General features: G+C 45.9%; 1 protein-coding gene across 11 annotated transcripts in view; it reads left to right on the forward strand.

Annotated features, from left to right (window-relative positions):
- PPP2R5C (protein phosphatase 2 regulatory subunit B'gamma) overlaps window positions 1-27,115 on the forward strand; it is a 131,742-nt gene that overhangs the window by 79,497 nt on the left and 25,130 nt on the right. For 10 of the 11 annotated variants that reach the window (XM_027120584.1, XM_027120585.1, XM_027120588.1 and 7 more), the window contains 4 exons: window positions 19,440-19,550; window positions 20,548-20,640; window positions 20,729-20,859; window positions 25,330-25,389. In XM_027120584.1, coding sequence (XP_026976385.1) covers window positions 19,440-19,550; window positions 20,548-20,640; window positions 20,729-20,859; window positions 25,330-25,389 — 395 coding nt within the window. The remainder of the gene's footprint in view (window positions 1-19,439; window positions 19,551-20,547; window positions 20,641-20,728; window positions 20,860-25,329; window positions 25,390-27,115) is intronic. The other variant, XM_027120587.1, reaches the window with a different exon arrangement.

The following is a 27,115-nucleotide window of genomic DNA, read 5'->3' on the forward strand; positions in this document are numbered from 1 at the left end:
TTAAGACAGGGGTGGGACCAAGCTGGTGTCAGGACAGTCCACCCTGATGAGCTGAGATGCACCCAGCTCTTGTCATCCTGCAGTTAGTTCATCGTTGGTTTCATTCAGCCCCAAAATCTCAGTCTCCTGTTCCCGGGTCCTTTGCAGGTCCCATTGTGTCCTCAGTCACTACCGCCTGGAAACATGTCATGTGATACCATTACTAAAACTCTTACGTTTGACACTGAACTCCAGTTTTCTCTTGAGTTTTTTTGAATTGTTGGTGTTTTGTCTGCTTTTGAAATAGTACTCCCCAGTTACTAGGGAATCCTCGTGGCTTAACATAAAATTTTAAATGCTGATTTCCATTGAACAACTTAAGTTTCTGACTTTTTCCCCAAAGCTATATATTTCAAAATTGACTAGACTTGTTGACCTAAAATATGTTTCTTTCTTACGTTAGTATGTTTGCTTTGGAAAAAGAAAGTCATGTTCTTTTTGCATTCACAATCTGTTGTATCCAAAGTTGAGATCAACCTGATTAATTTATTACTGTTAACTCTTACAGTTCAGAATTTACCAGCATGTAGTCAGCCTAGGACTGTGAGAGCCGTTTGGGTTCCTCCACCAGACTCCCACCAGAAGAACCGTCACAAGCATATACTGAGCAGTAAATCCTCAAAAACCTCACCCATTCAGACTAAGGAAAATTGCGGCATGTCTTTTTTTCCCTCTCGGTTTCAACTCTCAATTACTCTGGAAGGCCTCCCAAACCCCAGAATCACAAAGAAAAATCTCTAATACTTTCTCCTAACACTCTCATAATTCTGTTGTTCACAGTACATTTTGTAATCCTCCTGGAACTTTTTTTTTCAATGGCTCAGGGTAGGGATATAACTTTGTCTTATAAAATGATTGAAAAATCATTAGTCCCTACATTGTGTGTTGAACATTCCATTTTCTCCGTCGATTTTAAATGCTGCTTTATTATATATTAAATTCATTCTCTTTTTGAATTACATGTACTAATATGTCATCTATTAAATTTATAAACACGTAAGTTTATTCTATATTAAATGACACGTATGGAAGGTTTTTCAGTTTCGACAGAGCCTCGGCTGCCTGCAGTCCCTGAGTCCCACTCTTAACCCAGGAGGGAGGAGTCTGCGGAGCCCAGTGAGGCGAGGCTTGGCGGGTTGGGGTCAGAGGCCTGCCCTTGCACCACGTCGGGCCTGCCTGCTTGAATCAGTCTCTCCCGTGCGTTTCACAGAGGCGGTACGCATTACCAGAACCACCTAGGAGACCAGAAGCCCTTGAGACTTTTTTTAGATTAAATAATCATTACTCCTCGTCTCCCTGTTAAAACCATGTCCCAATAGCCAGGTTCTCCTCCTGCCGTCTTAGCTTTGTTCCCCACCCGGAAATTCAAGCCATCTTCAGAGTATTGGCCACTTTATTTTGCCCCTAAAGCACATAGCAGACACTTCCCGGGCATCCACTGAGCACTTTTTCAGATGAGGAAGTAGAGTGGTGACCAAGGCTTCTGCCCTCCCAAGGCTCTGACCAGTCATGTGTCATTTTAGGTTAAGGGAAGGCAGTGAAGAAGGTGAAACGGGGGAAGTAGGTAGAGTTACAGGACTGCCCATGAGGCGGGAAGAAGGTGCAGAGAGAAATCTGGTACAAGATGTGTTACACTGTCCCATGAAGATATGTGCACAAGAGGCGCTTTTCCGCGTCACTTGAGAGAACAGGGGACAGACCGTCCATTCTGTCCTCTGACTGGAGCGAGGGCAGGAGAGAGCACAGCCGTTCCCTTACCTCGAGCTTGAATGAGTGGTGTGGGGCAGAGAGGATTTGTGTTTTGTTTGCTGTTGTTTTGTTTTCTATAAAGACAGAAGGCATTGATGACAGATATGATGATGAAGAAGGCGTGTGGTGGGGATGGTACTTGGCAGTGGTTTCTAACCCTCTCAGGAGTAGCGAGTGGGTGCAGATTTCAAGCAGCCAGCGGAAGGCCTCCACCCCAAGCAGTGCCTGGTCCCAGCAGGGCAGGTGGAAAAAATGGGGGCCCCTTTGTAGTTCCCTCTGGACGCCCCTGGTGTGCGTACCACTGAAGTGGCACTCAGCCAACTTGCTTGAAGGATTGCCTGGTGTGTGTGTGTGTGTGTGTGTGTGTGTGTGTGTGTGTGTATTTTTGTTTTGTCATAGTTGTTTTTTGTTTCGTTTTGTTTTGGTTTTTTCAGCCGCGGCATGCGGCATGCAGGATCTTAGCTCCCCAACCAGGGATCGAACCCATGCCCCCTGCAGTGGAAATGTGGAGTCTTAACCACTCGACCACCAGGAAAGTCCCTGTCGTAGTATTTTTAAAGACATTAATGCCCACTTACTGTGAAGAATCCAAAGCTCAACAGATGTTATACTTCTTACGCTTACTTCTTTTAAATATGTTGCCTATTAGACTGTGCTGCTGTATGTTTTTTAACAGAGTTGTTGAGAGGTAATTCACATATACAATCTACCCCTTTAAAATGTACAAGTCGGTTGTCTTTAGTGTATTCACAGGACTGTGCAGGCATCATCACATCTAATTTTGTAACATTTTCATCCCCCTGAAAGAAATCCCGTACCCATTAACCATTACTGCCATTCCTCCCTCACTCCCCACTCCCCACTCCCCACCCCTGGTAACTACTCATCTACTTTATGTCTCTATAGATTTGCCTAACCTGGATCTTTCTTAGAAATGGCATTATACACTATGTGGCCTTCTTTCATTTAGCATAATGTTTTCAAGTTTCATCCATGTTGTAGCGTGTGTCAGAACTTCTTTTTATTGATAAATACTATTCCAGGGACTTCCCTGGTGGCACAGTGGTTAAGAATCCGCCTGCCAATGCAGGGGACATGGGTTCGATCCCTGGTCCAGGAAGATCCCACATGCCACAGAGCAGCTAAGCCCGTGCGCCCCAACTACTGAGCCTGCGCCCTAGAGCCCATGAGCCACAACTACTGAGCCCGTGTGCCACAACTACTGCAGCCCGCGCGCCTAGACCCCGTGCTCCACAACAAGAGAAGCCACCGCAACGAGAAGCCCGCGCACCACAACGAAGAGCAGCCCCCGCTCGCCGCAACTAGAGAAAGCCTGCCCGCAGCAACGAAGACCCAACGCAGCCATAAATAAATAAATAAATTTTAAAAATAATAAATAAATAATGTTCCATTATATGAATATATACCACGTTTTATTTATCTATTCATCCGTGGATGGACCTTTGGGTTATTTCTGCTACTTAGCAGTTATGAATAATGCTACTGTGACCATTCATGTACAAGATTTTTGTGCATACATGTTTTCATTTCTCTTGAGTGTTTACCTAGGAGTGGAATTGCTGGTGACGTGTTAACACTATGTGTTAGCGTTTTGGAGAGCTGCCAGACTGCTTTCCAAAGTGGCTGCACCATTTATTCCCACCAGCAGGGTATGAGGGTTCCAGTTTCTCCGCATTTTCAATACTTGTTACTGTCTGTCTTTCTGATGGTAGCCATCCTAGTAGGTGTGAGGCAGGACCTCACTGTGGTTTTGATTTACATTCCCCTCTTGGCTAATGATGGTCAGCATCTTTTCACGTGTGCTGTGTATTTTTATACATCATAGACTGTGGTCCTAGAAATTAACGGAACCTTATAGATCCTCTAGCCCGACTTTTATTTTCCAGATTTCAAAAACTTAGGTTCAGGGAGATGAGGATGAAAAGGAGAATTACTCAGGAAGGAAAACTCCTGGCATCTAAATTCTCAGGCCTAAATTACATAAACTCCATCATCTCTTAATTTCACTCATTTTTAAAATATAGTCAGCCATCTGTTTTTGTTTTTTTTCCATTGGCTAATCTGTTTTTCAGGCATTGGCATTTTTCTCATAGTGAAAACACTGATAGCAAAACCAGGCTAATAGCGTAGCCACTTCTTTCACAGAACACCATTTTTACTTGAAGATTGACTGACAAACAGGTTATTCAGACTTGGATATTCAGGGAGCATTTTCTCACAAAATAAAATAAGAATGTCACTTTAAGGAAAATAATTGACAGTGTTTGTTGCCAAAGATAAAATTTGAGCTTTCAGGCAAAATTTTGGATTTTGAAAGATTTGTATCCACCAGTGCAAGCTTCAGCTTCCGGGTGCTGCAAGCTCTCCTGCTGAGATTGGTGTCGTTCTGAATGAACTGGATCTTTAATACACACGACAGAAGGAATGAGGCATGGTGATGCCTGCACAGTCCTGTGGGTATACTAAAAACAATTGAATTGTACACTTTAAAGGGGTGGATTGTGTTACATGTGAATTATCTCTCAATAACTCTGTTTTTAAAAAGCATAGCAGTCCAGTCCGACAGGCAGTATATTTAAAATATATGAATACACATAATTCAGTGAGGCCAGTATTTTCTAAATGACCAAAACTGATGATCCCAAATCATTCATCGGCCAGAGAGCCGTTCAGAATGCAAGACACACCGGTGGATTTTCGTGAATTAGAGACCCCCTCATTGATAAGATTTATGATTCCACAGAATAGCTAACCTTTAGTAAACTACCACTTATCAAGTTTTGGTGTAGTATCAAAGAAATCCACAATATCTAAAAGGGCTATTAAATACCCCTCCCTTTTCCAACTACATATCTGCTGGAGACAGTCTTCCTATATTTCAACCAAATTAACATTCTGAACATAGAAGCAGATGTAAGAATCCAGCTGTTTTTTATTAAACCAGACAGTAAAGAGATTTGCAGAGATGTGAAACAGTGCCACTCTTCTCACTGAATTTGTTTTGGGAAATACTTTTATTTAATATGAGTTTTATGAAATAGCAAATGTTATGAAAAATTTATTTTTTATAAATTTATATTTATACTGGCATAATGGGTTTGCTATTTTTTAATGAATGAATATTTTTAAAATTTCTCTGCTTTAATTTCTACTGCAGTCAATATCCATAGATATAACTTTCATAAACAAAAGTTCTTTGGGATCCTCAATCATTTTTAGGAGTTTAAAGGGGTCCTGAGGCCAAAAAGTGTGAGAACCACTCTTCTCAAAGAGCGCTGCTCTCCAAGGCCGCAGCACCAGCGCCACCTGGGAGCAGGTCAGAAACGGCGTTTCCTGGGTCGCAGCGCTTTGCTTACACGTGTTCTCCAGGTCATTCTGAATGGCCTCCCTGCCTTGCCCCCTGAGGTTAAGCCCTCACATACTACCTGTGACAACTCTTAACTCCCCCTGGGCTGTCAGTTTCCAGAGAGAAAGGTTTGGGATGTCAGAGGCTCAGTAATGCTCACTCTGGAGTCTCCTGCCTGGACAAGGGCACTAAGACTAGTCTTAGTCACAGATGAAACCACCTGCAGGTCAGAAAAGGAATCGGTTAGATCAATGGTTGAATGAAGTGGATGGCTCAAAAGTGCTTCACGTCAAGATGGACCTCTCTAGAATTACCCACATCTTTGGTGCTGGATTACTCTGTAGCAGTCAGTGAATAAGATGTGGGGTGTGGGGCTTCCCTGGTCGCGCAGTGGTTAAGAATCCGCCTGACCATGCAAGGACACGGGTTCGAGCCCTGGGCCGGGAAGATCCCACATGCCGTGGAGCAACTAAGCCCATGCGCCACAACTACTGAGCCTGCGCGCTAGAGCCCGCGAGCCACAGCCACTGGAGCCCACGTGCCACAACTACTGAAGCCCACGCACCTAGAGCCTGTGCTCCACAACAAGAGAAACCACCGCAGTGAGAAGCCCGTGCACCGCAACAAAGAGTAGCCCCTGCTCGCCACAACTAGAGAAAGCCCGCGTGCAGCAATGAAGACCCAATGCAGCCAAAAATTAATTAATTAATCAATTAAAAAAACAAAGATGCAGAATGTGCCCTTACGCAGTCTACCCTTACCTTTCCGGGAGACTGTGTTCTAGAGGAATAGAGAGCAAACTGTTAATAGTAGCTGCCTTTAGATAGTGTGATTATGTGGATTTTCCCCTTTTATGAGTAAATTTTTATAATTTTAAAAAATTTTCATGATGATCATGTATCACATTTGCCATTATCAAAAATCAATAAATGCGTTTTTCTTTAAAAAAAAAACAAAAACCTTGTCGTGTATAGTGTAATAGCAGTACTGTCCTTATCAGGACTCATGTTGGGTTTCCAGGGAAAATGAGTTCATCACGGTATTTGAATCCGTACTGCTTGTAAATGACTAGATAGTACCTTACAAGTTTTCTTTCATGCTTAGGGTTCAAGTCAACATTTTCTGTTAAGGTCAGAGGAGTTTTTCTTGGGTCCTGTGGGAGGTATCATGCCCAGATCCCCAGGATGATTGTCTCGTGTTTCATTTAAGGATTGATATTGGACAGTCTCCTTCTACTGTTTTTATATCTGATGTTTACAGTGTGTACTGGAAAGTATTACTTGTTGTAAGGGTGAAGATAGTTTGGAACTGAGAGAGGAAAGGATGTTTTGAATTCAAGGAGGTAGTATATTAACCAGTGAAGCTTCCGATAGTCTACAGATTTCTTTCAGGTAATGATTTAAATCACGCGTTCCTCTTTTTGCTTAGTTGTTTTTGTTTTGCCAAAGTCACAGTAACGTGGGGTGAAGAAGCACTGCCATCATCGGTGAGCTAAGGGGAGATTCAGGCATAAAGTGCTTTTTGAAATCCAGCGAATGATTTTTCTACTTCAGACGCCCCGTGAGCCGTTTCTTGGAGATGTGTTCTTATTTTGAGAGAATTACCCTTTGTTTTGTTTGATGTTTTTATTAAGTGTGTGCTTATTTTAAATAAGTGAAATAAATATAAAAAGAGAAAAAAAAGTTAATCTTTTTCCGTACTCCACCCCTCGCCAATTCTACCTAAACCCACCCCCACCTCCAACCGCCACCAACTTAATTTATATGTACTTTTTTTTCCAAAAGGCTAGTAAGCGATCTTCCCCGGTGGTCCAGTGGTTAAGACTGCACACTCCCAATGCAGGGGGCACAGGTTCAATCTCTGGTTGGGGAACTAAGATCCCGTATGCTACACGGTGTGGCCTAAAAAAAAAAAAAAAAAAAGGTTACTAAGAAACTTTTGGGGATGATGGGTATATTTATCGTCTTGATTGTGTAATGGTTTCACAGATGTATGTAAATGTTAAATGTATCGAACTGTACACTTCACATACAGTAAGGTTATACCTCACTGAAGCTGGGGTTTTTTAAGCTCCTAAATTGATAGGTATTTCTGTTGGTCTAGGGGCACAGTGAAGAAATTACTAAGATATTAAGGGCATTGTGAATCAAGAAGGTTTGAGAACTTAGAGCCTAGAAAATATTTACTATCTTTCTGTAACGTTTTAAATTATTTTTAAATTTACATTCGGCAAGATTACGTTTTTAGTGAGGAGTTCTCTTGAGATTTGATAAATACGTGTAGTCATGTAACCACCGCCGCCACAGTCGATATAAAACAGTTTTATGACCCTCCAGAAAAGTTCTTCATGCTACTCCTTTGAACTCAGACCTTCCCCTTATCCATTATCTCTGGCTACCACTAATCCGTCCTCTAGCTCTGTCATTTCGCCTCTTCCAGAATGTCATATAAATGGACTCAGAGAGTGTGTAGCCTTTTGAGTCTAGCTTCTTTAACTTAGCATAATCTGTTTGATATTCCTCCATGTTGTTGATGTATTAGTGGTTTGTTCCTTTTTCTCAGTAGTATTTCATTATATAGAGGTATCATGATTTGTCCACTCCCCAGTTGAGGAATATTTGAATTGTTTCCAGTTTTTAGCAATAACGCTGCTATAAATATTCATGTACAAGTTTTGGACATAGATTTTTGTTTGTTTTTTTTTTGACTTGGGCGAGCACATAGGCGTGGGATTGCTGGGTCGTATGATTAAGTATTCATTTAACTTTCTGAGAAACTGCCAGACTGTTTTCCAAAGTAGATGTGCCATTTTTTGCACTCCCGCCAGCCACGTGCGATAGTTCTAGTTGCTCCAATCCTTGTCAACGTTTGGTGTCTTGAGTCCTTTTATCTCATTTTGACTTTAACTTGCATTTCCTTGATTAATGATGCCGAGCATTTCTTCCTGTGTTCATTTGTGTATCTTCCTTGGGGAAGTGTCTGTTCAGATCATTGGCCTATTTTTTAATTGGGTTGTTTTCTTATTGAGTTTGAGCCTTGTTTACATATTCTGGATACAAATGCTTTGACAGATAAGTGATTTGCAAATATTTCAGTGTGTGCCTTGTCTTTTTACTTTAACAGTGTCTTTTACAGAGTTTTTCATTTAGATGAAGTCTAATTTTTGATTTGTTTCCTTCATGGCTAGTGCTTTTGGTGTCATATATAAGAAGTCTTTGCCTAGCCCAAACTCAAAAAACTTTTCTCCTCAAGATTTTCTAGTTTTACATTTAAATCTATGATCCATTTTGTCAGTTTCGTTTCTTGGCCTATGGATGTCCAAGTGTTTGTTGAAAACCATTTGTTGAAAAGACTAACCATACTCCATTGAATTGCCTTTCCACCTTAATCAAAAATTAATTCACCATATTCGTGAGTCTGTTTCTGGACTCTGTATTCTGTTCCATTGATCTAGGGATCCTCTTGCTTATGCCATACCGTCTTCATTATTGTCACTTTATAGTAAATGTTGAGATCAAGTAATATGAACGTTCCAACCTTTTTATTCTTTTTCAAATTGTTTGGCTTTTCTAGTTACTTTATCTTTCCAAATAAATTTTAGAATCAGCTTGTCGTTATCTACAAAATAGCCTTCAGGGGTTTTAACTGGAATTGTATTGAATATATACATTTGGAGAGAATTGCTGTCTTAACAATATTGAACCTTTCAATCCGTGAACACAGTATATATCCCCATTTTGATCATCTTTGTTTATAGTTTTCAACATGTAGATCCCCTATGTATGTTTTTAGACTCATAAGTAAGTCTTTTATTTTTGGGTGCTACTGTAATTGGGGTTTTTTATTTTCTATCTCTAATTGTTTCTTGCAGTTGTATAAGGTGCTTCATATTATTCAGTGCAGAAATATTAGTATTATTAGTTGAATTGACTCCTTTATAACTATAAAATGATCCTTTTATCATTGGTAATATTATTTTCTCCAAAACGTGCTTTGTATGCTATTAATATAGCCACTCCAGCACTCTCTTGACTAGTGCTAATGTGTATAATTTTCCTTCCTTTTATTTTTGACCAATTCGTATCTTTATATTTAAAGTGGGCTTATTGTAGACAGCATATAGTTGAGTCTTGCTCCTTTTTTTTTTTTTTTTTTGCGGTACGTGGGCCTCTCACTGTTGTGGCCTCTCCCATTGCGGAGCACAGGCTCCGGACTCGCAGGCTCAGTGGCCATGGCTCACGAGACCAGCCGCTCCGTGGCATGTGGGATCTTCCCGGACCGGGGCACGAACCCGCGTCCCCTGCGTTGGCAGGCAGACTCTCAACCACTGTGCCACCAGGAAGCCCAAGTCTTGTTCCTTAATCAAACAATCTCTGCCTTTTGGTTGAGGTACTCAAACCATTAACTTGCATTGTTAAGTACTGATGTTGGGTTTAAATCTACCATCTTGCTGTATTTTTTCTCTGTTTATCCCATCTGTTTTTTGTTCCCTTTTCCTCTTTTTCTGTTTTCTTTTGGATCAATTGAATACTTTTATAATTACAGTTTCTTTTGTTGGCTTTTTGACTATCACTCTTTATTGTTTGATCTCAATTATTTAGCTTTTCTAGAATGCATCTTTAACTTGTCACAGTCAGCCTTCAAGTGACAATACACCATGTAAATATCAGTTTACAGCAGTGTACTTCTATTTCTTCTCCACGAGTCTTCCTGCTATTGTCATTTTACTTCTTCATATGTTATAAACCCCACCGTATATTATTTTTAGAAAACAGTTCTATTTTAAAGAGATTTAAATAATTTTTTAAACTCTTTTATACTTAACCAGATAGTTATCATTTTCAGTGTTCTTCATTCGATATCCATCTGATATCACTTTCCTTCTGCTTGAAGGACTTTCTTTGATTTCTCTTGTAGCACAGATCTACCGGTGATTCATTCTTTTAGCATTTGTTCATCTGGAAAAGTCTTTCTTTTGCCTTTGATTTTTTTTTTAACAGATCTTTATTGGTGTATAATTGCTTCACAACACTGTGTTAGTTTCTGTTGCACAACAAAGTGAATCAGCCATATGCATACACGTGTCCCCATATCCCCTCCCTCTTGAGCCTCCCTTCCACCCTCCCTATCCCACCCCTCTAGGTCATCGCAAAGCACCGAGCCGATCTCCCTGTGCTATGCGGCTGCTTCCCACCAGCCACCTATTTTACATTCGGTAGTGTATGTATGGTGATGCTACTCTTACTTCGTCCCAGCTTCCCCCTCCCACCCCATGTCCTCAAGTCCATTCTCTATGTCTACCTCTTTATCCCTGCCCTGCAGCTAGGTTCATCAGTACCACTTTTTTTTTTTTTTTTTTTTTTTTTTAGTTTCCATATATGTGTGTTAGCATACGGTATTTGTTTTTCTCTTTATGACTTAGTTCACTCTGTGTGACAGACTCTAGGTCCATCCACCTCACTACAAATAACTCAATTTCGTTTCTTTTTATGGCTGAGTAATATTCCATTGTATATATGTGCTCATCTTTATCCATTCATCTGTCGAAGGATTGCCTTTGACTTTGAAAGCTATGCAGGCATTTTATCATTTTATCATTTTATCATCACCTCATTTTATCATGCTCCACTTTATTGCACTTAGCACATTTTGTGTTTTTCACAAATTAAAGGTTTGTGGCAACCCTGCATCAAGCCAGTCTGTTGGCACTGTTTTTCCAAAATCATTTGCTCACTTCCTGTCTCTGTGTCACATTTTGGTAATCCTCAAAATATTTCAAACCCTCCAACAGCAAAAGATTGACTCTCTGAAGGCTCAGATAATGGTTAGCATTTTTTAGCAATAAAGTATTTTTTTAACTAGGGTATGCACTTTTTTTTTTGGACATAATGCTACTGCACACTTAATAGACTACAGTATAGTTTAAATATAACTTTTATAAGCACTGGGAAATCAAAAACTTTGTGTGACTAACTTTTTTCTGACATTCACTTTATTGCAGTGGTCTGGAGCTGAACCCACAATACCTCTGGTGGGTATAGAACAACAGGTCAAAGTTTAATCCTTTAAAAATTTTGCTCCACTCTCTTCTCGCTTGCATTATTTCTGGTAAGAAATCTGCTGCCATTCCTATCTCTGTTCCTCTGGACATAATGTATCTTTTTCTCCTCTGGCTACTTTTTAAGATTTTTTCTGTTGTTCTTTTTAAGCAAGCAACTTGATTATGATGTGCTTTGGTGTAGTTTCCTTCTTTTTCTTGTCTTTGGAGTTCATTTATAGTTTTTATGAAATTTAGGAAAGTATTTGGCCCTTATCTCTTCAAATATTTTTTTCTGTCTCCCACACCTTGTCCTTTAGAGGCTCCAGTGAAATGTGTCTTAGGCCTCATAGAGTTGTTCCACAGCTGACTTATGCTCTTTTTTTCTAAAGTCTTTTTTTTCTTTGTGTATTTCGTTTGGTGATTCCCTTTGCTGTCTTCAAGTTCAGTAACCTTTTCTGCAATGTCTCAGCTTTTGTTAATTTCCCTCCATAAATTTTTCTTCTCACATTGTAGTCTTCATCTCATGTAGTTTATGTCTTTTCCATATCTTCATGTCTCCACCTAACTTTTTGAACACATAGAATACTATCTTAGCCTTATCTGTTAATTCTACCATTGTGTCAATTCCAGGTCAGTTCAGTTGATTGGTTTTCCTTCTTGTTATAAATGACATTTTTCATGCTGCTTTGCGTGTCTGGTCATTTTTTTATTGGACGTCTGACCATGTGGGTTTTGCCTTGATGAGTACTGCGTACTGATATGTTTCTAGTAATATCTGGGGATTTGTTTGGGATGCAGTTACTTGCAAACAGTTTGATCCTTTTGGTTCTTGCTTTTAAGATGTGTTAGGAAGGACTATAGTCATAATCACTCTATGGCTAATTATCCCCCACGACTGAGACAAGACCCTTCTGATTATGAGCCCAGTCCTCTGTGAATTAATGGATTTTTCCAGTCTCGTTGATGGGAACAGGAACTGCTCCGGCCCTGGGTGAATACTGGGTCTCTCTGGTCTTTTCAGGTGGTTCTTTTCGCAGCCTCCAGTAGTTTTCTCACCCCAGTGGGCTGTTCAGTCCACTTCTGAATAGTTCAGGAGGACCTCTGCAATCTCTGGAGTTCTCTCTGTGCAGCTCTCTTCTCTCTGGGACTTTGCCTTGCAGATTCTAACCACCTGTGTCTGCTGGACTTCACCCGGGTTCTTTCTCCCTGTGCTGCAACTTGGAAATTCTATCAAAGGAGAAAGCGGGACATTTGTTCCCCATCTCTCAGAAATCTCTCTCTGTCTTGCACTATCTGAAATCCATGTCTTGCAAACCAGAATTCCATGTGTTTTTCCTTGGGTTTTTTGGTTGTTTCAGGAAGTAGGGCAAATCCCATTCCTGTTACTCTGTCTTGTCCAGAAGTATAAGTCTCTGCTTCGTTTATAATAGATACTCGATCAGTACTTAATTCCATCCACACAGGTGATCCAACAACGATTCTAAAAAACATACTAACCGAAGGTTATTTGCATAATTTATAATTTTGTAACTGTATGCATCTGGTCAGTGGTGGGGGGCCCACAGCAAGAAAACAGTTGGGTCTACATATATGACTAGGAAATAAGTACTTTAGCTCTGAAGCTTCCCTTCCCTTTTCAGTTCATTTCTATCGTGTAGAATGCAGAATGTGTAGTTTTGTTTTGTTTTTTAAATTTTATTTTATTTTTTATATTTATTTGGCTGTGCCGGGTCTTAGTTGCAGCGTGTGGTATCTTTTAGTTGCGGCATGCAGGATCTAATTCCCTGACCAGGGATCTAACCCGGGCTCCCTGCATTGGGAGCACAGAGTCTTAGCCACCGGACCACCAGGGAAGAACATTGATGGTAAAGTCTAGTTGGTGGCTATATCGTTAGTCACTATAAAATTCAACTGTTTTGCCTTGAGGTTTTTCATAACAAGATATTAGGGAATAAATCATTCAGAAGCCTTATGTAAAACTCACCTTTGGACCAGAGTAAACAACTTAAGAAAAACTTGCAGTTCCAATGTTGTGTTTAAATAGCACCAATTGAATTATAAGTATTACAGATGAGTGGTTATCTTTTGCAGGTAAATTTTCTATTCTTAAACTCACAAATAAAAGTAAAAAATAAACTCCTATGCATAATTATAAATGACTAGCATATTTTCATTTGAAGAAGATGCTGTTATACACTTAGTTGTGAAATGGTCATAAAATTTAAAAGTCCACTGTTGAAAACTTGAGAGTAAATTTCCTTTATTAAGTATTCTACAAAGATTTGTAGGTATTTATTTCTAGATCTTTAACTTTGATTGAGAGCATATTTTAGTGATTGTAAAAATAGCAGGCTGTTCAAAGTAAGGGTTTAGCTTGTAGTTCTTTTCTTCGGGCATCTATTTGGAGGTAAAGCTGCATTCTTTGAAAGCAGCTCTTGCCTTAGAGAAAGTGGCGGTGTGGATTCGTGGAGGAGGAGAGCCAGCTTCACTCACCTCTCGTGCGAGTGCTTGCTCTGTGCCAGGCGGTACCATGGACCTTGGGAGGTGGTACCAGGAGGGAAGACATTAGGCCAAGAATTACCCGACCATCCGGTTATATTTGAGACAAAGATCGCAAAGGAAAGGGGCAGGATGATAGAAGAGCTTGAAATCAGGGACCCAACCGGGCCTTGGGTCGGGGGAGGCTCCCCTGACGAAAGTACACTGCAGCTGAGAGCTAAGGTTTAATCGGGAAGTTTTTAGGTAATTACTTGGTGTTGCAGTTACTAAGGTGACTGATAGGTGCTTTTCCCAAAGGATCCGCTTGCTCTCAGCAGGTCTTTGAGGATCTACTAGTTGCCGGGCGCTACGGCAGGTGATGGAGGGTCAGCAGTGAGTGAATCGTCAAGTGAACATTCCCCAGGATGGTACCTGAATTCTGCTGTGAAACCAGACTGCACTAATTCTACAAGCGAGGAAAGGGACAGTTCTTCCCTTTAAGATTGCTACTAGGATTTTTACCATCCACGTAAAAAACGAGTTAGAGTTATATGTAAGATTGCTTTTAAAGTATAAATTGCTTTGTGGAGAAGTTACATCTTTGTGATGCAATGTCATCTCACACTGGAGAAGGGAAGGGTCCTCATTCGTTCGGGTATCCTTCAGTGCCTTTCTTAGGGTTTTCATGCTCTCATTGAAGCCTTGTAACTGGGTTACAAGGGGATTGTGAGTCCCTAGGCCCTTGGCCATTTTTGTGGCCTAGTACCTGGGGTCCTCCTATCAGTTATGTTTCCTCGTTGCCTGTTGTTGGTGGAGAAGATGTTGCTGTTAGGTTGGGGTTTTGGGTTTTTGTATGGGTGGGCCCAGCTGTGATGGTCTGACTGTTGTCTCTGCTGGTTTTTCCAGTTATATCATTTGCAACCAAATGACAGCTTTCTATTTAAAATATAATGTGGAAGGACTCCCTACCTCCCCACCTCCGAAATGTATCTCTTAGCAAGATGACCCTCAGAACCTGGCATTCCCGTTACAGGAGGAAGAGCTGTAATTTGGCCTTTGGTGGACTCACCTTTATAAACCCTATCACATGAATAAAACAAAATCAAAAGCATAGTAGAAAACCCTTGGGGCGTCCCTGGTGGTGCAGTGGTTAAGAATCTGCCTGCCAGTGCAGGGGGCACAGGTTCAATCCCTGGTCTGGGAAGATCCCACATGCCGCAGAGCAGCTAAGCCCGTGTGCCACAATTACTGAACCTGCGCTCTAGAGCCCACGAGCCGCAACTACTGAACCCTCATGTTGCAACTACTGAAGCCTGCGCGCCTAGAGCCCGTGCTCTGCAACAAGAGGAGCCACCGCAATGAGAAGCCCACTCATCGCAATGAAGAGGAGACCCCGCTCGCCGCAACTAGAGAAAGCCCGCGCACAGCAACCAAGACCCAACACGGCCCCACCCACCCCCCAAAAAGAAAACATTTGTGGTTTTAAACAGAGAACTGGGGCTTCCCTGGTGGCACAGTGGTTGAGAGTCCACCTGCCTATGCAGGGGACACGGGTTCGTGCCCCGGTCCGGGAACATCCCACATGCCGTGGAGCGGCTGGGCCCGTGAGCCATGGCCCCTGAGCCTGTGCATCCGGAGCCTGTGCTCCGCAACGGGAGAGGCCACAAGAGTGAGAGGCCCACGTACCGCCAAAAAAAAACCAAAAAACAAAACAAAACAAAAAAAACACATTTAAACAGAGAACTGAATAATCAACCTTTCTTTCCTTGTTGTCTCTGAAATTAGATTATCAGTGTTTCTTTTTGGAGCATATCCCTTCCTGTCTTAAACCTTTATATGTTCCACTGTACTGCAGTTGTGTCACAGCGTGAATATTTTATTACTTCACCCACTGGTGATGAATATTACAGGTATAGAAAGGCTGCGTGTTACTGAATTGTGAGAATTTTGCATGAACACTTCTTGAGCAATTTTGCTTTGCGTTTATTCAATAAATTTAGCAACTGGGAGAAGAACATCTGCAGGATCATTTAAATACTGAAAGTAGAAAATGTCAAGAAAGCTGTAAAAGCAGGGGCTTCCTACCACCACGGTCCGTCCACGCCACACGCGGGGGCCGCGCGGGTCACATACGTGCACGCGTGGTGACGTGTCTGTGTCCCACGCACCCAGTGCAGAGAGAGGCTTTACCCTCTTCCAACAGGTGAGGAAACCAAAGCTTGAGCAGGCTTCTCAGTCTCGGGTCCTGGTCTGAGTGAGAAGGGGGCCTGGTGAGGCTGTGCCCGCGGCCACGCTGCCGCTCTGTGCAGGAGCTGACTCTAGCTCTGTGTCCAGGGCGCGGGGCGCTCCGAATCGGCGTGTCGCAGCCGAGAGGTGGTGGCGGGTCTGCGCGGTCGCATCAGAGCTGAGACTTCTAGGCCTACGGTAGAAACAGATTCCCTCTGGTTTCCATGGCGAGATGCTGACAACGGTCGCCTTCTGTGGCTCTCAGACTACGCTCCACGCGTGCAGACAGCGTGCCGATGTCAACACCACGGCGCTCCACTGACTTGACCCCTGAAGCTGCTGTGCTAAGAAAAGGTGGAGGGTTAGAAACCCATGGACAGCTCAAGGTGGCCTGATTTTTGCCTTCTGCTCTCTAATCTACATATTAGCTTTTAGTATCTTTAGCCTTCTCTAGAGGTGAGCATTAAATTAACGTGGTAGGAAAAGAGGGTAGAAATTACAGTGTGAGGTTTTTGTTGTTGTGTGAAAGATAGAACTTTTTATCCATTAGAGTTGCCCAGTAATAAAACTGCCTGGTTCGAGGGTGGTCCTCCTCCCAAGACATGAAAAGGGGACTTTTGCATTCAAAGCAAGTTGGTCTATGGCCCCTTGCAGGCCCCTGACTCAGCACCTGGGATTCGGTGAATGTGTAGGTGTTGCGGACGGGCTGTAGCTGACTGAACACTGTGCAGTGGGACTTCAACTTTAGGCTGGAATCTTAGGTTTACTACAGCAGGTCACTCAGGAATCTCAGCTGACCGGGTGGATCAGTCAGAGTCCTTCCAGAGAAACAGAACCAGTAGGATGGAGACAGACAGAGAGAGACAGAAAGAGGGATGGATGGGTGGATGGATGGGTGGGCGGGTGGGTGGATTTTTGAGGAACTGTCTTATGCCTTGTGGAGTCAGACGGGGCAAATCTGAACTCCGTGAGGCAGGCTCAGACGCTGCCATCCACAGTGGAATTACTTCTTCCTCAGGGAAACCAGTTTTGCTCTTAGAAGACTTTTCAACTGATTGGTTGAGGCCCACCCACGTTCTCCTTTACTTAAAGTCAGCTGATCTAGATGTGACCACAATTACAAAACGCCAACGCAGTGACACTCAGATTGCTGTCTGGTTGAATAATGGGTACTCTGAGGTGTCACACGGGTACGTTTTATTTTTTTCAGCCATCGCCTTTAATCACAATCTGTTATATCTCCCTTCCCTGCCCCTCTGGTTCCAGCTGTCGAACCTAGTTTATCGCTTCAATCTCCGACTCAGAACCTCATCTGTCCCCACCTTCCCCTTGGGCAGCCTGGCCGGAGAGGGACCTGAAGCGGGAGAGGAGGGGCCGAGGGCCGCAGCGCCTGTGCCTGATGTCCTGCGGCAGCCTGGCCTCTGCCCGGGCGGCGGCCCCTCCCAGGGGGCATCTGTGCTCTGGAGAGCGTTGGGCTTCCCGAAAGACCCTCCCTGAGGGGCAGCCGTCCCCCCTTGTGCCCCAGCCTCCAGCCCCTGCCCGGGTGAGCTGACCACTGCTCTCTCCCCGCTGACCCCTGCGGCCCTCACGTGCAGCCTCCGAGGTGGCCCGTGTGTGTGCTCCCCTCTAAGTGCCCTGTGCCATGATGTCACGGCACTCGGGCAAGTCTCCCAGAGAGGCAGTGCGGCGGTGCCCACAGACACCTCTGCCCCCGGGGACACGGCCTGGATCCACCGTCCCCACCCTGGTCTCTGGGTGACTCTTGGAGCCCCCGATCACTGGCTTTGAGGGAGAGGATTGGGAAGCCCCTCCAGGAGTGCTGCGCCCCCCTAGGAGTGCCGCACCCCACAGAGGCCTTGGGCTCCTTTCTGACCCTGTCCTCTCCGTACTCCACAGCCAGGGGTGACAGGGCTGGTTCTGCTGCCCCCATCCCCACGCCGCAGGCCCGGAGGAGACGGTGGCTGGGCTCCCAGTGTCCCCTTCTTCTGTTCTGTGGGCTTTGGGATCGGGGGCCCTGGGGACCAGCGGTGGAGGACGCGCCCCTTCTACCTGACAACATCTGTCCCAGCCTGTGTTCACCGGTCACTGTGGTTTGGGAGGCCTCTTGCTGGGCCGTGTGCACACACCCCATTCACCGGTTCCAGACCTCCTCCTCCTCTCTTTACTTACGTCAGAGGAGCATTACTCATATTTCTATTAAAAGATTTCTTTCATTCCTTGTTTCTGGCTTTTAGTTACTCGTTCCAGCCATTCTTTGTTGCTCCCATTCCTGGACTGTCTGCGTCGGCTCCTCTCGCACGACGCAGAGAGCAAACATTTGATGCTCGGCGCTTCTAGAGCCCAGGACTTGGGGAGTGTGTGTTTTTCTTCATGGAAAATAAAACAAAACGGGTGCCGTGGAGTTTTAGCTTGGTCTTTACAAGACTGTTATCTGAACAGCCAGGTTTGCTCTGAACCCTCCGTAGAGACCCTCGCTGTTGTAGTGGAGTCGGATTCTATCTTGTAGGTCAGGTGTTTTGATTCCGTGCTTCTGGGCTTGGAAGGACGGAGGGCTTTTTTTGATCACTAGAGTCGAGCTCTGTAACCGGCATATGGCGTGTTCAGAGATTCGGTGAGGTAACATATTTAAACTGACTCCGAAAGAAACATAGATTATAAATTGGTGATAGTGAAAAACTAGACTTCTACGTTTATATCAGGAACCTGTCAATATATGTTGTGCTTTATTCATATTAACCATACAGGCAGTAAAATGTACCTGTGCTCCAAAGAATTGTGGATTTTGTGTAGAAAACATCTGTTGTAAATAAAACACGCTGATTTTTATGAAATGGAGATTGACTGGAGCCTGTGGTGGGGGAGAGTGGTGAGGGACAGTACAGGGTGGAGAGCAGAGCAGAGGGCCATGAGGCATGCAAGGGAATCGTCCAGACTTTGTGTGTCCCGTCCAGTCCCTGGGCACACGGACCAGGCTGTCCCATGACATGATGACTCCTCTCCTTGCTAACATTGCGGCCCTTTCTCTGGAAACGATCCTCTAGCCACCCACCTGGAAGTTACTCTGTCTTGACTTGCCGCTCTCATCACTGTCACTGCGGAGGACTTTGGCAGGGAGGCTGTGCACGACCTCCGTGTGAAGCGGCCTCTGCCATCTTCTCACCGTTTTCAGTTCTTTGATCTCTGCTGTTTCTTTCGTAATCTCACCCTTTTCTTACTAGCGCTTTGAACTTTTCTCCTTGCTCTGCACTTACTGGATATAACAAAGGCCTTAGGTGTCATCCCTGCCCGTCAGCATCTGTTGGCACTGGTTATCTGAAAGGTCAGGCAGGAACCTTGGTGGCTGGCTGTCCACGGCCGTGGGTCTAGCTGTGGCTTTGACCCAGGCTCTCAGGACCCACACCACTTCCGAATTTTGAGAATAAGGACGAGCCAGATAACCATTGGAAGCAGTTATCATTAGAATTCCTTAAGATTGTTTTAAATGTTCTCTGTAAATATTTGTAATGTCCTGGTTATAATCATAGGATATGTGGATTTTAGTTTGCAGTTAACATGTTTCGAACATTACCACCTTCCTCCAACCCTACGGGAGCAGAATTTGACCCAGAGGAAGACGAGCCAACGTTAGAAGCAGCCTGGCCTCACCTGCAGGTACTGGATTCTGGGGGTGCACCAGACACAGAAGGGCGGGGGTCAGCGTGGGGTCGGGGGGTTCTCCGAAGCAGGAGCCCTGGGCCTGGGCCTCTCCAGCTGGTCGCAGATGGGCCTCTGCACTTCGGTGTCATAGACCCTGCAGACCTGTACACGTGAGAGAAGTATTTTAGCAAAAGAGAGAACATGTAATGGCTCTTTGTTTGGATGCTCGGCAGAAACTACAAAGTGACAGAATTGTCAGTATATTTTCAGTGAAAGTGACCGTGGGATTGAGGGCGGAGGTCTTATGCGAACATTCCCCAGTTTGTGTGCCCGCTGTGCGCCCCGAGGCCCATCTGCTTGGCTGACACCTTTTTTCTAACACGTTTTTAAGGAGAAAGATCGATTGGGCAGGGCGCATGCCCCCCTGCCCCGAGCTAGATCGGGAGGTCTGGGTCAGCTGAAGGAGGGGAGACGGGGAGGTGAAAAACCTGGGAAGGAGCTCGATGGAGAACAGACAGGAAAGGCCATCTCGGTAGCAGAACGTCCCCTCCCACAGCGTCATGTGTAACCATTCGTGAAGGGGGAGGAACGTCCCGGCCCCGGGTGACTGTGTCTGTGACCTGCTCACCTAACACTCCCAGCTTCCTGTCCGCCTGGCTTTCTGCTGGGACGCTTGGAGGTGACGGGCTGCAAATCCCACCTGGGATTTGGTCACAGCCCGGCTTATGGCTGCTGTGCACTGTGGTCCCTGAGCATTGGTGACAACAGCCATGGAAATCGTTTGTGGAAATGCCATTTAAGGATGTAGTCTGTGGTTCTTAGCTAATAACTAAAACAATTACCATCATCCGTTATAATTAAGCCATGTGATTTGACATAAATCCTTTAGACATGTGCCCTTTTTTTTAAGGCTGATACTTGCAGACAAAGATTCAACTCATGGTGTATTTTTAATCTCCATTTAATAAAATCCCATGTTATTTGACTCACTGTGGTTTTTCTTTCCTCCTAGCTTGTTTATGAATTTTTCTTAAGATTTTTAGAGTCTCCAGATTTCCAACCTAATATAGCGAAGAAATATATTGATCAGAAGTTTGTATTGCAGGTAAGGGGCAAGTTAGCTGAAACTACAAACGCTGTAATCCACCGTTAGAGAGAGTACCGCATCACTGAGTGTCTTTTTCTTCTTGAAGCTTTTAGAGCTCTTTGACAGTGAAGATCCTCGCGAGAGAGATTTTCTTAAAACTACCCTTCACCGAATCTATGGAAAATTCTTAGGCTTAAGAGCTTACATCAGAAAACAGATAAATAATATATTTTATAGGTAAGTCAGTGTGGGGGTGACATTTCCCTTTTGCATGTGACGCTCCTGTTCACACTCGATGTCCCGCCTCGTCGTTGGCTGTAGCAAAGTGGCTGGGCAGCAGGAGCGGCCGTTCCTGAGCAGCGGGCTCGTCGTTGACAGGTGGGCCCCATCTATACCTCCGCCTCTGCGCTGGGCAGGGCCGCCTTCCCTCTGTGCCTGCTTCCCTCCTTCCGCCCCCCCCCCCCCCCCCCCCCCGCCACACCCGGTGTTTGTTCCGGCTTTTACCGTTAGGCCCGGTCACCCTGAACGTGGTTCCTTCTGTGTGGATGAATCGCTCCCTCCAGAGCCAGCGGTTTCCTCGCACCTGTGTGGTGCTCGTTCGTCCCCGCTGAGTCTCAGTGAAAGAGGGAAGGAGTGAGGAGTGAAGTGGGGAATCTTTGGAGACTCCCGCCGTGCACTGCTGGAAGCAGTGGCTGAGGCAGCGCGGTGTTCAGCGGTCGCAGCCTCCCCAGGCCTGCAGGACCACAGAGGCCTGGCTCTGTTTTAGTGGGGAGGACCCTGCCCCAGGGCTCCTGGAGGAATGTTCTGACAGTCCAGCTCAGTGTTCAGCCTGACCCCGTGACCCCTCACACAGCCTCCCTGTCGCCACCCCTCTGAGTCGCAGAGTCTTAACGCCCCTCCATCTGCCGGCTCCTATGCCGACACGCTCCTTGGACAAGCGGGTGTAGGTCCTGGGCGAGCCCTCGGGTGCCCCTCAGGCTCCGGGCTCCTTCCACACCAGGGCCTCGCAGCCTCGCCTGATCCTCCTGGAACGTTCTCACGTTCCCTTCCACCAGCCCTTCTCCTCACCCGCCCAGGCTTCCGGAGACATCCCTGCGCCAGGGAGGCTCGCAGCTTGGCGGACGGTCCGGCCTCCTGGGAGGGCAGGCATCGAGCCAGCGCTTATCTCACAGCCCCAGCCCCAGCTTCCTACCTGGCTTCTGGGGGCTCCAGGTGAACGTTGATGGATGAAACCGTCAGTGTGGTTTCTTCTCTGTCCCTGGAATGCTCACTGCACGAGCAGTTGACTCCATGAGTTTTTAGGGGACAGCTTACCCCACGTGCCCCGCACTCCAGGATGCCGCAGGCAGTGAGGAGTCCTGGCGGTGACGGGCGGCCAGCCCCTGCTGTCCCTCGCCCTGCCTGCCTGCGGTCGCGAGGTCCAGCGCCCTCCTTATCTTCGCACGTGATGTGGCCTTTGGGTGTCGGAACCTCCAGCTTGCATGTGGCTTCCCTTCAGACTCCCTCCAAGCTCCCCACAGCCCGTTTATATGATGGAGCCCAGGCTGGACACACCGGCTTAGGTGGTGGCATCGTGTTTCCTAAATGTTATATTCCTATTTTGTATTTCTTGGTGTCGTGTTTCCTTTTTAACAAGACTGTTCCTTGGCCGACGAACTTATCTATCAAAACGTAGCATACACTATTTAATCAACAGCAGACAGGTAGGATTTCAGTTCCAGTCTTTTAGGCTAAAATGGAAGCTCTGCCTGAAGGTTTCTTCCCTGCTCACATAGGTTCTGTGCAGAATCACCAGTCAGTGCCTGCCTCATACCTTAAGGAACCCCGACTTAGTAACTGAACTACCTAACTAGGCTGTCGTTCAGAAGTTACGGAGTGCAGCTCGACTCTCGCTGAGCACTCAGTGCTGGAGTGTGTGGTGTCCTCGTTTTGTTTTCGGGAGTCTTTTCTGTAAAAACCGTTCCTGATGCGTCCGATCAGGAGGAAGCAGGTCCTGTGGATCCCACAGCCGGCCTGACTCTCCACCTTCAGCACCGCCCCCTCCTCATTCCATGTGAGAAAAATTGCAGATGATCTCGAGAGCTGTATTCCGCTCATCTGCGTCCCACGGGGTGTAGCTGCGGCTGGTTAGACAGTATTTCAGGCGTGTTTGGTTGACCTTCCTGGAAGTGTTAGTGTGAGGTTCCTACTTACTTCTGTGGGTTCTCACTCCAGTCAGCATCTTCACAGGTGCGTTAAGCGCAGCTCTGGGTGAGGGATCGTGCCTGCTTGGCACACAGTGGAGCCTGAAGGTTGGGTGGCAGGTGGAGCCCGGGCTTCAGTTCTCTCTGCTGCCGAACAAACCCCCGCGGCTTGGGAGCTTAAATCAGCGTTTGCCATTGCTCTCATTCTGTGACCTGCCCGGGCGGGGCTCCGTGAACGTGAGCGGGCAGCCCCGGGACCGAGTTCTGCAGTGGCTGCCCGTGCTCCTCAGGGCTTGGCCGGGGCCTGGTGCGCACCGGCCTCGTCCCTTTGTACCGGTCAGAGCCACTTAGGGAATCGAGGACAGCCCAGCTTCAAGGGGGAGTGACTTCCACCTCTGCGTGTGCGGCACAGAACACGTCCTCCAGGAGGGAGAGGAATAGATGGCGAGACTGTCCTTCACAGGCAGGTTCCAGCTCAGTTTGGGGAGAGTCCTAGTTCCTTTTGGCTGAAAGAGGGAGGCATACTGTAGCCTGCTCTGCATGGGCCCTTAGGGCTTCCCTCCTGTTTTGCACCCCACTTTCTTGTTTCCCTCTGGAAAAGAAAGAAGGGGAGCTACACTTACATCCTCTTTCCTGTACCTACTCCAAATCTACAAAATAGTCGGGAATGAAGAATTTACCGATGAGAATATAGCAATGTTGATCTAGGAAAACAAAATGGCTTTTGGCTAAAGGCTGCCCTTATTTAAATGTTAGTACTGCTGGAGACAGATCACAAGTGGTGCCCAGGGGCTCGGCCACCTCCACATGCCGAGCACCCAGGCTTCAGGAGCCTCGCCCACCTGCTGCCTGCACAGCCCTCCAGGTGTAAACAGAGGAAGAGGGACTGAAGTTGGGTGGTTGCACTATTACTTTGTACATCTAAACTGTTTTAAGTATTTCAAATAAAACAGGTGAAGTGAAGGGAGCCTCAGGTGGAGTTTCACAAACAAACTAAAGCACCTCCCCGTGGAGATGCCCAGGGAGGCTGGGGCTCCCATGAGGCCGGCTTCCCACCTCAGGGCAGGGGCAGTGGCGGGGCCGACGTGTCTGAGGCTGACACGGGTGCCCCACGCGCAGCGCAGCCTGTCCCCTGCTGCCCTTGATCTGACCAGCCGGGCTGCCAGAGTCCATCATGGGTACTTTCCCGCCTCGGCTCCGTGCTGTGGCCGCATTTGTTTCCGTGTCACTGTGTTTTGCTGCTCACTGGTGCTGACCCCGGTCCCTGTGGTCTCAACTCCAATCTGTCTAAGCTGGTGTCTGAGCCTCCGTGTGCCTGCCTTGCCCGCCCGTCGCCCACCTTTGTTCTAGCCAAACGGGCTCTCTCCTCGCTCCATGCCTCCCCTTTGAAAGATCTGTCAAAAACCAGAGACGTTAGACCCGCTCCTCAGGAGTACGTCACACGTTGTGGGCGTTTGACCTGTTCTGGACCTTAAGGTCACTCTTCCGTTTGTTTCAAACAGGGACAGTGAAAAATTTTAATCATCACAAACACTTATTTTCGGCCTAGAGCTGGCTCTAAACTAGTAGTTTTTGTCTGATAGGCAGGAACCTTTCTCAGACCCCAGACGCCTCTCGCTTCAGGCGGAATTCGCTGTGTGTTGGTTTAGCCTGACGCCAGGTGCGCCAGGCTGTGGGGCAGGAGCAGCTTGTTTCTGAGGAGTCCTTGGACAGAGAAGATGCTTTCCTGCTTCCTGTCCCTGTTCCCTCTCCCTGGGCCCAGTTTATTCAGCAGTCGTGTTTCAAGCACCGGTCAGATGCCAGGCTCGGCCCTATAGCACCAGGGGCGACACGGTAACGATAAGTCGTCGTCCCCATCCTCAGGCTGGCACAGGGTGCAGGAGCTGCTGGGAGCCCCAGGGAGCGTGCGCGGGGGCCCCAGGGAGTGCTTTCTCGGGGCAGGTGAGTCGGGCTACTCAGATGGGTGTTTCAGAGGCACTTGAAGCGGCACAGGGAAAGTGTGAGGTGTCAGTGAGGAAGTAGGGGAGACGACCCCAGTGGTGAGGAAGTAACTTGCACCCTTTGCAATGACCGTGCTAAATATTGGAGGCTTTAAATTGAGTAAGATGTGAACTTAGGCTGAACTGCAGCAAAAAATAAAATGGATTAAGCGATGGATAGAGACGCATGTGTGATAAAGCAAACGGCAAGTTGTTCGCTGTCAAATCTGGGTGGTTGAAATACAGCTGATCACTGTAAACATCTTTTCACTTTATGTTTGAAACTTTCAAAATGAAACGTTAGGGAGGCATTTGAGCAAGCCCATGCCCTCTGCCCTCCAAGTGTCTGCATGTCCAGGCTTTGCGGAGTCTCTCTGGTAACACTTAGCAGAGCCCCCGGAACGGTTTTCACAAATAGATTTGCTTATTGTTGCCTGGCTACGTGGTTTTCTTCCTAAAAGCATTGTTTCCGTATTCAGAGGATTTTAGTCTTTTCCAGCCATTATTTCAGTGTCTAATTCTAAATGACAAATTGCTTTTTCTAGATTTATTTATGAAACAGAGCATCACAATGGCATAGCAGAATTACTGGAAATACTGGGAAGGTAAGTTGTCTCTTTGTTGTCGGTAACGAAAGGCCTTAGATGGGATTTATGCCGAAATGATCCAGTTCATTGCATTCCACAGCCCCCTCCCCAAGGCAAGGCAATTTAAACCGTTCTCTAAAAGGACGTAAAGAAGCCTCACTTAATGGCCGGGGCTGGTGAGCTCTTGGATCAGAACTGAATGACACTAAATGACAAACCTCTCCCATCCCTATGGTTCCACACGTAGATTCTGTTTCATGTACCTCAGGAGCATCGCTATGGGAACACAATTTCAATTATTTCCTCAAGAGCAGTGTTAAAAATAGTTACATTAAGAAGGTTTATATTTGACACTTAGAAGAAAAATAGGTCATTTATTATACATTTGGGGTATCGAGTAAATGCTAACGTGTCGCTTTGATTTTATAAATTTTTCATATGTATACTTATAAAATAATTAACATTTCAAAATTTCATCGTCTTAATCCAGGTAGAGTTCTTGCTTGCTATCTTTTTTTTTTTTTTTTTAATCAATGACCTATAGGTTTTCTGTCAGACCTCCTAACTCACTGATTCCCAGACAGAGTTCCTCAGGGTTCCACGGCTGAATAAGCTTGGAAGTGCTTCTTCCCCAGCACCTTACTTGGGGATTCAGTGTATGTTAGCAGCTAAAGGGTTTGAGGAGTCCTGCAGGGAAGAAACTGTACTCGTGCTTCATCTAGCGATTCCCAGAACTATCTGAACACAGTAAGCTTTTCAAAGGAACACTGTTGTCATCTGGTAGATCTATGGTCCAGCCCTTCTGAAAACAACTCTCCTCGCTGTTTCAGATATAATGTAAAACAAATGACGGTCCTCGTGGAGAACTCTACACTGACATATTCCTGGGATTCTCTCTCCCAGCAGAGTGTAGTGAGTGCTTGAGTGGGTGCCCTTACTAGCTGTCCGGCCTTACTTAACCACTCTCGCCTCCCGTTTCCTTGTCTATAAAATGGCAATATACTCATATTCACGTCTGAGGTTGTTGCAAGGCTGGGGTGAACTGAGTAAAGTGTCCAGAGAGCCTGCCACACCGCACGCAAGGGCCTCAGAGGTCCTCTCTTGTTCCCTCATTTGAACGCACACACCATCCTGGAGGCCACTTCAGGTTAACCCTGCCTGCAGCTCCCACGTGCCCCAGGCTCATGAAAGAGGGACCAATTTAGAAATCGCTTGAACTGCTTCGACAGCTCGCAGGAACTTATACCTCGTTATAATGCCAAATAGATAAAATACTTGATGTCACAAACAAAAGCTTCAGCTTGGAGGTTGAGAGCAGGGGACCCCCTTTCCTTGCGGAAGGGGGCAGCTTTCTCGTTGATTTTGAAACAACGCCAGTTTGCACACTCAGACCCTGTTCTGCCAGCACTCGCGTGAGGCAGGGTCTCTCTGGGAAAGTGTGAATTCCTGAAGATGGTGAAGGCCGGAGGAAGGTGCCGGTGTTCCACCCGAGCTACTACCCGGTCTTCATGCCCTGCCTAAGGAAGGAGGTTTTGCCCCCAGAGACCCCTGCTCTTCTGGGTAGCTCCCTGTACACTCAGAATTTTTAAATTGTCCTGTAGTTACAAGATAAAAGTGACTGTGCTTCCCTGAAGGTGTTTTAATGATCTTTTAATTTCTGCTACTCTCCTCCCTCCTTTTTTCCGGCACACATGGTTGGCTTGCTGGTTTTCATGCTGAAAACAAAAACTGAAAGAAAAACAGA

The sequence above is a fragment of the Aethalodelphis obliquidens genome, unplaced genomic scaffold, assembly GCF_003676395.1.
Source record: "Aethalodelphis obliquidens isolate GAN/ISIS:26980383/991018 unplaced genomic scaffold, ASM367639v1 scaffold21, whole genome shotgun sequence".
NCBI lineage: Eukaryota > Metazoa > Chordata > Mammalia > Artiodactyla > Delphinidae > Aethalodelphis > Aethalodelphis obliquidens.